The sequence below is a fragment of the Orycteropus afer genome, unplaced genomic scaffold (genome assembly GCF_000298275.1).
Source record: "Orycteropus afer afer isolate SDZICR_OR568_19922 unplaced genomic scaffold, OryAfe1.0 scaffold00130, whole genome shotgun sequence".
In the NCBI taxonomy this organism is placed as follows: domain Eukaryota; kingdom Metazoa; phylum Chordata; class Mammalia; order Tubulidentata; family Orycteropodidae; genus Orycteropus; species Orycteropus afer.
This window is the reverse complement of record NW_006921717.1, coordinates 1,839,324-1,849,843: the sequence shown is the minus strand read 5'-3', so window position 1 is coordinate 1,849,843 and position 10,520 is coordinate 1,839,324. Positions and strand designations below refer to the sequence as shown.

The 10,520-nt window shown below is 62.9% G+C and overlaps 2 protein-coding genes across 2 annotated transcripts; one reads left to right on the top strand and one right to left on the bottom strand.

Moving 5' to 3' along the window:
* The first annotated feature begins 2,162 nt into the window (after positions 1-2,162).
* RAD9A (RAD9 checkpoint clamp component A) lies at positions 2,163-6,787 on the top strand. The gene is made up of 11 exons (XM_007944697.1): positions 2,163-2,196; positions 2,271-2,341; positions 2,989-3,117; positions 3,405-3,519; positions 3,603-3,702; positions 5,014-5,123; positions 5,222-5,331; positions 5,400-5,464; positions 5,554-5,691; positions 6,424-6,622; positions 6,692-6,787. Exons 1-11 carry the CDS (start codon positions 2,163-2,165, stop codon positions 6,785-6,787), a joined length of 1,167 nt encoding a protein of 388 aa, XP_007942888.1.
* A 922-nt stretch (positions 6,788-7,709) lies between these two features.
* PPP1CA (protein phosphatase 1 catalytic subunit alpha) lies at positions 7,710-10,454 on the bottom strand. The gene is made up of 7 exons (XM_007944699.2): positions 10,400-10,454; positions 9,787-9,918; positions 9,433-9,663; positions 8,799-8,903; positions 8,154-8,377; positions 7,934-8,068; positions 7,710-7,820 (listed from the first exon to the last, which is right to left on the bottom strand). The coding sequence occupies exons 1-7, from the start codon at positions 10,452-10,454 to the stop codon at positions 7,710-7,712; spliced, it is 993 nt and encodes a 330-aa protein (XP_007942890.1).
* Between the last annotated feature and the right edge of the window lie 66 nt (positions 10,455-10,520).

The window sequence follows — 10,520 nt, the reverse complement described above, 5'->3', positions numbered from 1 at the left end:
TGCACATTGACACCGATTTCCGGATCACCCACTGAAGCCCTGTATGAGGGACAGGGTGCAACAACGAACAAAACCGACAAGGTCCCTGCCCTTGCAGCCCCTGTGCTAGTGGGGGAGACAGACGTTAAATAAGTAAACAAACCCACAGCAACCCACTGCCATCAAATTCATTCTGACTGATAGGAACCCTCATTGGGCTTCCAAGGCTGTAAATCTTTACAGAAGTAGATTGCCTCATCTTCCTCCTGTGGAGCGGCTGGTGGGTTCGAACTACACCTATGTTTTAGTTGGGAGCTCTGGTGGCGTAGTGCCTAAGGCACTTGACTGCTAACCAGAAGGCTGGCGGTTCAAACCCAGCAGCCACTCCTCGGAAGGAAGGCTGGGCAATGCCTTAAGCACAGCGCCACCAGAGCTCCTTAAATGAGTAAACACGTGTACAAATGTCCTCCGCTTGCCCTAAGCACTGTGAACAAAACAAGCAAGGGCTGAGTGAGAGGGCAGCCAGGGAAACCTTGAGGAGGGGCAGCTGAGCAGAGGCCTAAGCAGAGAAGGGCCAGGCTGTGAGGCTTCGGGGAGAACATCCCAAGTGGTGGGAACAAATGCAAAGATCCTGAGGGGAAAAGGTGGTGGGCGGTTCAGGGAACCAGCAGGGCCAGCGTGGCAACGCCCCGTGACCCAGGGGAGGAAGGCAGGGGACAGGCGGAGCGATGGCGAGGGCTGGCTCCTGCAGGTTCAGGATAAGAAGTCTGGATCTAATACTAAGTACAGTAGTTGGCAACCACTGCAGATTTAAGCAGGGAGTGGTGTGATGCAATTGACATTTTAGGAAGGTCACTTGTGCTGTCATCTGGAGAGTGGGTTGGAGGAGACAGGGTGGAGACAGAAGACGGTCCTCCAGGGAGAGAGGATGGTGGCCCCAGCCAGGGTGGTAGAAGTGGGGTCACAAGGAGGGGGTAGGGCTGTCAAGACTTGCTGAAGGGTTGGATGTCTAGGATGAGAGACAGGGTGGTGTCCGGGGTTACTCCCAGTTTACTGGCCTGCATGCCTGGGTGGAGGTGGGGCCATTGGCACTGATCCCCTGGAAGGAGAAAGGGAATTAGAACCTCCTCCCCTATTGCTCTAGGGCAGGGGTGAGAGCTGGTGAGGCTGGAGAGCTGAGAGCAAGGAGAGTGGGGTGCAGAGATGCAGAGGCAGGAGACCCAGAGCCTCCTCCCTGCACACAGGTGAGGGGCATGCGAAGGGCGACCCTACAGGGAAGCGGAGGGCCCTTCCCAGAACTGGCACTCCTCGGTGCCACAGGGAACTAGAGGTCAGGGCTCCCTCCCTGGCCCCCCTTCCACTTCACACTGGTGGGGACCTCCAGTGGATGAACATCCCCTCTTCACACACGACAGGTCTTTGAAAACCCTTAAAACCAGAATTTCGCACAGTGCCCTCATCGTCTGGCTGTGCCCCTTCCCCCTCCCCGGTGCCAAGCCCCACACGCTCCACTCTTGCCCTTCCCCCTTCCGCCCCTTCTCCGCCCGGAGAATCTTCGTTCTTCAAGGATCAACGACCCTCCCTCCGAAGCTAGACTGAGCAGCCACTGCCCACCCCTGGCCCCTGCAGCGCGTGCTTTAACCTTTTTTGAGAGCTGGCGGTAGTTGCTAGCTATGTGTGTCCGAGGCCCCAGTCCAGACTGCTCGCGGACGGCCCGGCTCCCACCCCGTATGCCCCCGACCCCCAGCAACCGCGAAGAAAATTAGGGTCCCAGCTGGCTCGCCCCCAGGCTCCGGCCTCCGAGCCCAGGGCTCGCCCCTCACGCCAGGCACCTCCCGCCCTGGAGCGTCGTCCCCGCGCTCATCGCGTCCGGTGCGCCCCGCGGAACGGAGGGGCCGAGAGCGGCCCGAGGGCGACCAGGAGAGACCGCAGCACTCCCAGCCACGTGACCTGGGCCAGCGCCCGGGAGCGCGCTGCGTCACGTGACGGCAGGGCCCGGGGCGTTGTCACGTGACGGAGGCGCGCGCGCGCGCAGACCAATGAGGGGGCGGGGGCGGGGCCGGCGGCGCGGCAGCGGGAAGGGCGCCGGCACTCCGCGGAGGGCCGGATTCCCGAACCGTGCCAGTAGGGGAGGCGTTCGCGGGCCGGCGTGCAGGTTCAGCCCGGTGCAGTGCTGGGGCAGCATGAGGTGTCTGGTGACGGGCGGCAACGTGAAGGGTGAGTCCGGGAGGCGGGGACACGTGGGACAGACCGAGGCTCCTGCCTAACCCTTCTCTCCGCTTCTCCCGCAGTGCTCGGCAAGGCCGTCCACTCCCTGTCCCGCATCGGGGACGAGCTCTACCTGGAACTCCTGCACGATGGGGTGAGGGGCTGGGGCTGCCTCCCCGAGCATGATGGCCGCGCTCGGCTGTTTCGATTTCGGCCGTGTTGCTGGCACTCAGCTTGGGCCCTATCAGCCTTCTGGGGTGGGAGCCGAGAGCGGCTGCCCTCCCTGGGATGCCGGCTGGCGGACTGGGGGTGGCTTAGCCTTAGAGATACGCGGGGGAAAAGGCAGAGTGTGGGGACGGCCGTGAAGGGCACTACGCTTGGCAGTCGGAGCAGGGTTGAGACCGAGTCAGGGAAGGCTTCTCAAGGGGGGACTGGCTGGGACCGTCCTTGAAGATGGAGGATCTGACAGGTGATGGTGGAGGTGAAAGGGCCTGGGTGGCACAAACGGATTGCTCTGGACCAACCTAAAGGCTGGAGGTGTAGACCCACCCAGTGGCGCTGAGGGAGAAAGACCTGGAATCACCTTCTGTAGAGCTCACAGGCAGGAATACCCCTGGCACAGTTCTGCTGACACACGTGGGGTCACTGTGAGGCCACATGGACTCCACGTCAGTGGGTTTGGTTGGTTTGGTGTGTGGGGAGGTGGGGGACGACAAAACAGTTGCGTGGGCAGAAGCAGGGGCCAGGCTGTCGCTGCCCTGACCATGCCCCCCGTCTCTTCCCGGGCTTCACCCCGCCCAGCTCTCCCTCCGGACCGTGAACTCCTCCCGCTCGGCCTACGCCTGCTTCCTGTTCGCCCCGCTCTTCTTCCAGCAGTACCAGGTGGCCCCCCCTAACCAGGACCCCGTCCGCTGCAAGATCCTGATGAAGGTGAGCGCTCCTCTCCTCAGGACCCTCCCCCTGCAGGGCCTCCGCTCCGGGCACTCAGTAGATGCTAATGGGAGACAGAGGGGCTCAGTAAAGACCTCCGCCAAGGGTAGCGGGCTGTGTGGAGCAGTGGGTGACTACCAGGGAGCTGGAGGGAGGGTAGGGCCGTTGCAGACAGGGCGGGCAGCAGGAACCAAGGCACCTGGTGGTCCGCGTCCTGGATGATGGGCTGGGCTGGGGCACAGAAGCCGGTGGACAGGAGGTACAGCGCTGGCTTGCTTCCCACTCAGTCCTTCCTGTCGGTCTTCCGCTCCTTGGTGACGCTGGAGAGGACGGTGGAGAAGTGCTGCATCTCCCTGAACGGCAGGAGCAGCCGCCTGGTGGTCCAGCTGCACTGCAAGTACGGTAAGTGGGCAGCCGCGAGCGGGCGCCCCGCAGGGCGTCGGGGCAGTTCGAGAGGCCCTCTGAGACCCCATCTGCCCGCACAGGAGTGAGGAAGATTCACAACCTGTCCTTCCAGGACTGCGAGTCCCTGCAGGCTGTCTTCGACCCAGCGTCATGCCCCCATGTACTCCGAGCCCCGGCCAGGTGAGTACGCCCCTTGCCTCAAGCAGAACCCTCTGTCTGGCCCCTTTGCTCTTAAAGGCACTTCTCCATTTCCCTACAGGGTCTGTGGCCCCCAGCCCTGGTTGCTCTTGGGCCCTTATCTGGCTCTTCAGAGGCCGAGGCTGAGCGGAAAGGTGCATGGGGGTCCCTTCTTCCGTTTCCTCACAGTCTCTGCAGCCCTGTATTCTCCACGCCTCAGAGCTGGCTTCGCTGTCTGGGCCCCTCAGGCCTAGTCCGAATTCTCTTCTAGGGAGCACTTTCTTTGGCCTAAGCAGCCTGAAGGGCCATCCCTAAACTCGGCAGCTCAGGGTTTCAGTCCCTTTTAGGGCCCGGTCATCCTTCGGAAGTACTCCCTACTCAAGGGTGTGCTCTGACTGCTGCCTGCCCAGCACTGGCCTCGTGGAGTCCCCAGGCCCAGGCAGGAGGTCAGACGGGAAGTTGTCCAGGAGGGTGCAGCGTTCTGAGCAGTCAGGCACCGAGGACTGGGGGAGGACTCCAGGGAAGGCAGGGGGCCTGTTCAGGGCCAGCTCAGGAGTGACCCCTGGGCACTGCTTGCATCCAAGAGGCCAAGGCCCCATCATTTCTCAGCCTTGGGACATGTCGATGTCCCTTTGGGTCCTGAGTATCTTTCCCCAAGTTCTGTGGAGAAAGCCCTGCTCAGGAGTCCTCTGGACAGAGCATGGGGAGGGCTATCCCTTCTGGTCCGAGGTTTGTGGCAAAATTGAAACCTCTGCTTTCTGAAAACCATTGTTTATCTTAAGGACAGTTTCAGACACACACATACACACAAGTAGAGTGTGGTAAACTGGTTCTTTGGACCGTCACCCCCAGCTCCTGTCCTGCTGAGACAGATTCTAGATGTTGTTTCATCTGTAAATGTTTATCAACATGTGTTCCCCAAGAGAGGCAGTTAGGGCCGTCTCTGAAGGCCTGTTGGTAGGGACGGCGTGGGTGTAGCGCCCCTCCACTGGGCCCCATTCTTCCCTTCTTCCTAAGGAGAACCTTCTCCCACCCCTTCATGCCAGCTGCTGCCCACCTGTTTGGGTCCTTGTGTGTCCCTCTCTTGTCTTCTTGTAGTGGTTTTGGTGTTGTGACAGGGAGGGACCAGTCCTGCTCATCCTGCCCTCTCCTTGCTGGGGCATCCACCCTGGCCCAGGCATAGTTCCCTTAGATGCTGGTGTGTGTGCACGTAGTGACTGTGCGTGTGTCTGCCCTACCTCCAGTACCCTGAGAGCCAGGCCACCAGGTGGGGCTGGCCTGACCTGGGTATAATGCTGCCCCCCCCCCCCACAGGGTCCTGGGGGAGGCTGTTTTGCCCTTTCCCCCTGCGCTGGCCGAAGTGACACTGGGCGTTGGTCGAGGCCACAGGGTCATCCTGCGAAGCTACCAAGAGGAGGAGGCAGGTGAGGGAGCTGGCCGGGGATGGACACAGACGGGGATGGCGTAGGCAAGGGCAGGGGCCGGGGCCCAGGCCAAAATTCCTCCTGTTCTTGCCCCACAGATAGCGACATCAGAGCCATGGTGACAGAGATGAGCATTGGGAAGGAAGACTTCCAGCAGCTGCAGGCCCAGGAAGGGGTGGCCATCACTTTCTGCCTCAAGGAATTCCGGGTAGGTGTCCTGGGCCCGTGCCGTCCCCAGTGCCATGCGCAGTGCGGGGCTGACCTTGTTTCCTGCAGGGGCTCCTGAGCTTCGCCGAGTCAGCCAATCTGTCCCTCAGCATGCACTTCGACACTCCAGGCAGGTAATTCCCACCTGGGACCCGGGAGGGGAGGCCTCGGGGACGCCGGGGCCTAGGGGCTCTGAGCACCCTCGGGCCGGTCCCCTGCCCAGACCAGCCATCTTCACCGTTGAGGACACGCTGCTGGATGGCCACTTTGTCTTAGCCACGCTGTCAGAGCCAGACCCGCAGTCCCAGGACCTGGGCTCCCTGCAGCCCTGCCGGCCACAGCCTCCGCTCCAGGCTCACAGGTGAGGGCACCACCACCCTCGCCTCCCTCTCCTCCGCACCGGTGCACCCTGGCTGAGCCCATCGCAGCCGTCCCCTCCCCCGCCGCACACATACTTCCCGTCAGGCCCCAAGGCCTCACAGCTTCCAGCTCTACAGACACGTCATGGTCAGCTGTGCTGGGAGACCCCTCCCACCCAGGGAAGGTCCCCAAGGCTCAGCCGCTTCCTTCTCTGGCTGAGGCCTCCCCTGAACCTCCTCCCAGGCCGGAGGAGAGAGCTGGCTGCTGGGAGGCAGGGCGCCACCCGCCTAGGGTGGGGAGGCAGGTGGGCTGGGAGGCCGGGCCCAGTGCAGCAGAAGCAGGAAGTCTGGCCTGGCCCCTCGCCCAGCGTATCCCTGGGCCCCAGCGTGCTCCAGCTCTGTCCCCTGGGAAGAGCGGGGCCTGGGCCCCGGGTGGCCCAGCTCACAGGGCTTGCTGCTCCCCTCCCCCAGCTGGGCCAGACTGGCCCCAGACTCCTCTTCCCAGGCCCCTACCTGAACTCTGATCAAAGATTCCAGGCCCACTCTTTCCAGGAAGCCACCACGAACCCAAGCTTCCTCTCTCCTCCAAACGTATCAGGAAGTCATAAAACCAGCAATTACCAGAACCCAGGGGCGGGCAGTAGCCCCCTCCCCTCAGAGCCTCAAGGCGGGGCCCTGATGCCTAGCTCCTCTCCACTCCCGGCTCCTTGGTGACTCCCCAGCTCTGCCTGCAGTACACCCCACCTGGACGACTTCACCAACGATGACATCGATTCTTACATGATTGCCATGGAAACCACCGTGGGCAGTGAGGGCTCTCGGGCACCGCCCCTCCTCTCTCCGGGCCCCCAGCCCTCTTGCAGCCCTGGCCCAAACTCGGAGGAGGACGAGGCTGAGCCCAGCACAGTGCCCGGGACCCCCCCACCGAAGAAGGTAGGAGCCGGGTGGGAGGAGGGGAGGGGACAGCTTCCACAGCTCACTGAGGCTCCCCTGTTCTTCCAGTTCCGCTCCCTGTTCTTCGGCTCCATCCTGGCCCCCGCACACTCCCCTCAGGGCCCCAGCCCTGTGCTGGCCGAGGACAGCGAAGGCGAGGGCTGAGCAGGGGATGCGTCAACGGGATGAAGCGTGGCCTCCCGCTCCTCCAGCCCAGCCCACTGCCAGGCCGGTCCCCAGCTGGCTGGGCCACCTGGAGGGCTACTGAGACAGAGGCCTGGCCCAGGTGGGGTTACTGTCTACTACTGACAGTGACCGGCCTGGGTCAGGTCCTGCCTTCTCCCCCAACCCTAGCCAATCATGTCTGCTCCCAGGCCTGGCTCTGAGCTGCCTGCTACCTGACTGGAGGTCCTGGAGCCTCAGTTCATCTTCCCTGTCTGGCAGAGGCTGGAGGCAACCTCTTCAGCCCCACCTCCACAAGAGTCCCCATGGGGCTTCTGGCCCTGGGACAAGCCCACGCCCCCCCCCCCCCATCATGACTGTCCCGCTCTCAGCCTGGACTCACTGTGGCAGCCCCTGTGATCTCCACGCCTCGCTTTCCCAACTCTCAGGCCCTGGCTTGGAATTCAAAACACCTCCATGGTCTGCGTGTGTGGCCAGGGCCTGGTGCCCAGCAAGGCTTTCCTTCCCGGTGGCTCTAGGCATTAGGGCTGCCAGGCCTAATGTTGGGACAAGGGAGACAGAGGCCGTGGCAAGAATCCAGCTTTGATCTTTATTCAAGAGACCAGATGGGTTGCCCCAGGATCCGGCTGCCAGCCTTGAGGCCCAGCACGGCTGGAGACCCACGACCTGGCCTGCCTTTACCCTGAGCTGCAGCCCAGCCCCAGGATCCAGCTGTAGCCCCCACGGGCGCAGGCAGGAAGGAACCCTGGGAACTGGACTGCTATTGATTCATTAAAAAAAGGAAAACAGACCATAGCTCCGTGTCCCTGTGATGTGGGCTTGAGAGGCCGGCCTGCCCCCCATGGCAGCGTGGCTTCTGTACAGTCGATGCAACAACTGGGGCAGAGGGGCGGGCACAGGGGGGCTATTTCTTGGCTTTGGCGGAATTGCGGGGTGGGGTGACGGGCCTGCCTCCAGGGTTCAGGCCACTGAACTGCCCGTACTTCCCCTTGTTCTTGTCGGCGGGCTTCAGAATCTATGGGAGACAGGACTAAGAGTCATGGGGCTGGGGACCCGTTGCTGCCCACCCACCCTGGAAGCAGCATGTGAGGGGCCATTACCCCTGCTGCTCCCTTCCCCCGCACCAACCTGGAAGGAGCACATAAGAGTCTCGTCCACACTCATCATGGCACCGGCGTTGTCAAACTCGCCGCAGTAGTTGGGAGCTGAGAAGAGTGTCACCAGCTGCCGCTTGGCAAAGAACTCGTAGCCATCTTCCACCACCTGGGCAAGGACAGGAAGCGTGAGCCGGGCCTGAACCGCCAGCCCCGCCCCGCCCCCTGCAGACCCGGCGCTGCCACGTGCCCACCTGATGCGCCCGGCAGATGAGGTCCAAGTCATGCTTGTGCAGGAACTTGGCTACCACCTCAGCCCCGAAGGTAAACGAGACGCCTCGGTCGTTCTCGCCCCAACCCTGCACGTCCTTGTCGGGGTCGGACCACAGCAGGTCACACAGCAGGCCCTGGTCAGGCACATCTGTGGGCCGCATGATACGTCGGATCTGTTCCATGGACTGCAGGTCCGGGGACAGGCCTGGGAGATGCAGGCCGGTAGGTGCCTTGAGCAAGCCCATCCCAGGCAGCCTCACCCCACCTACCACAACCAGCTCCCTCCCCTGGACTCCCGGGCCCAGCCAGGCCTCATCTTCCCCTTGGTGTTTCCTGGTCTCTGCCCCGAAGGGGTGCCACAGCTCTGAAGAAAACAGATAAGCAGAGGCCAGCACGGGAAAAATGCAGCTCAACACTAGGGGTGAGGAGACTTCCTGGAAGAAGTGACAGCTAAGATGTGACCCAAGCTACTATTCCAGGCCACAGGAAACTCGCCCTCCAACAAACTGAGCTCCATTCCACAGCCCCTTTGCGGTGGCTGGCTGGCTCGGCCTTCTCCGGCTTCCTTCCCTCAGTGGCCACACGCCAGACAGAAGCGGGTGCTCAGCGGGTGCCCAGGCCCTCACCTCCGTGGCAGCAGAAGATCTTCTCATCCACGATGGCCGCGATGGGCAGACAATTGAAGCAATCGGTGAAGGTCTTCCACAGTTTGATGTTATAGCGTCTCTTGCCTGCTTAGACCAAGGGGCCAAATCTGACACGGCTGCCTGCCGCCGCCGCCCCCCTCCCAGCCTGGGTCTCTCACCCTCTCTTGGTACCGTGTGAGCATCCAGACCCAGCCGGGAGAACAAAGCGAAAGGCAAGGGAGGTGGTTCACGCGCCAACCCCACACTGCGCTGCCTACCACCCTTCCAGGATGGACTGCTAAAGCAGGACAGGCCACAGCAACCCTGGAGTGAGGCAGGGCCAGGTGAGACCTGATGTGGTCAGATCAGTGTCTGGCCAACGGAGTCCAGACAGGGCCTCAGGGAAACGCGTTAAGAACACAAACCACCAGCAACATTCCCCAAACCCCTCCTGAGTGTGTCCCATCAGGGAGATCAGGCCCAACAAGTGTGCTTGAAATAGGCCGTGCCTTAATGGAGCTCAGTCTAGCGGGGGACCCTGTCATGACACCCATACGGCTAATGCCAGGCCAGTGAGGGTCCCACTGAAGAGAGAGGAAGGCACTCGGGACTGGGTGGACCACAGACCACTCACACTCATCATAGAAGCCGTAGATGCGGTTGATGCTGGCACACTCGTGGTTCCCACGGAGCAGGAAGAAGTTCTCGGGGTACTTGATCTTGTAGGCCAGCAACAGGCAGATGGTCTCCAGAGACTGCTTGCCCCGGTCCACGTAGTCTCCCAGGAAGAGGTAGTTGCTCTCTGGGGGGAAGCCGCCGTACTCAAACAGCCGCAGAAGGTCGTAGTACTGGCCGTGGATGTCACCTGGGACCCAGGGATCAGGTCAGCGCCAGGTGTAGAGCCTCAGTGGAAACCCAGGCCAGGGATGGGCTTCATGGAGGAGGCACCCAGGAACCCCTGGTCCAATGCCACTTTCAGGGGGCTCACCACATATCTTGAGGGGTGCCTCCAGTTCCAGAAGAATGGGCTGGCTCAGGAAGATCTCACGGGACTTGAGGCACAGACCACGGATCTCGTTCTCGGTCAGCTGGACATTCTTCCCAGGCCGCGAGCCTTGCACTGGGGGAGAAGCGGGCGTCAGGACCCCAGCCCCGCGGGCGGGCGGGCGACACGCGCGGCCCCAAGAAGCCCTCCTCGCCCAGGGACGGCTGTTTGCGGCGTCTCTCGGGACCTCCGCCTCACGCTCCCCACGACAGGACCCCATTACCCGCGGGGCCCCCTACAGGACGTTGCTGTGGGCCGGGCCCGAAACCAACACCTGAGCGCAGGACCCCTCCCCGGACTAGGCATCTCAGGTCCCTCCCGGACTCGGGAACCCCAGCCCTCGCGAGGGGGCTGGCTGCTCCGCGAGCCGGACCGAGCCCTGGACGCCCCCGCCCCCCGCCCAGGGGCGCCCGCGAGTCGGGGAGCGGCGGTGCGCCGGGAGCTCGGGGCCGTCCCCGCCCAGGCTATGCTGGACCCGGGAGGGGCAAGCCCGCCCGCGCGCCACTTCCGGGCTGGGCAGGGGGCCAGGACGCGGCCCTGCCCGACCCCGGCCCACCTTCTAGCAGGCGTCCGATAATAGAGTCCAGGTTGAGCTTCTCGGTGTCGGACATGGCGGCACCGCCGCTCCGGCCCTGCAGCTCCGGGCCCACTCAGCCGCCCGCCCTCCCGCTGCCTCC